Raw genomic sequence first — 249 nt, 5'->3', positions numbered from 1 at the left:
GCTAACCCACACACACACACACTTAAACCCACCCTCCTTGTTCTGCTTCCTCTTCTTGAGCTTTCTCCAGCGGTGGTGGATGTTGTGCTCCGTGAAGAGGATGTCGAGCTCCAGCAGGGCGAGGGAGGTGAGTCTGCCCAGGTCCGACTCGTCCAGCCAGTCCATGCGGGTCTGGCCGCAGCGACTCGTCTCCATCACCAGGTCCTGGAAGGGGGGGGGGCTTATATAGAGGTGTAATTGGGTTGATTA

The 249-nt window shown here is 57.8% G+C and overlaps 1 protein-coding gene across 1 annotated transcript in view; it reads right to left on the bottom strand.

Annotated features, from left to right (window-relative positions):
• LOC119591274 (rho GTPase-activating protein 18-like) overlaps positions 1-249 on the bottom strand; it is a 10010-nt gene that overhangs the window by 5968 nt on the left and 3793 nt on the right. Inside the window, exon 5 of the mRNA XM_037939994.1 lies at positions 33-204. Coding sequence (XP_037795922.1) covers positions 33-204 — 172 coding nt within the window. The remainder of the gene's footprint in view (positions 1-32; positions 205-249) is intronic.

This window comes from Penaeus monodon, chromosome 28 (genome assembly GCF_015228065.2).
Source record: "Penaeus monodon isolate SGIC_2016 chromosome 28, NSTDA_Pmon_1, whole genome shotgun sequence".
Taxonomy (NCBI): domain Eukaryota; kingdom Metazoa; phylum Arthropoda; class Malacostraca; order Decapoda; family Penaeidae; genus Penaeus; species Penaeus monodon.
The sequence above is the reverse complement of the archived record's forward strand: the minus strand, read 5'-3'. Positions and strand labels throughout refer to the sequence as shown.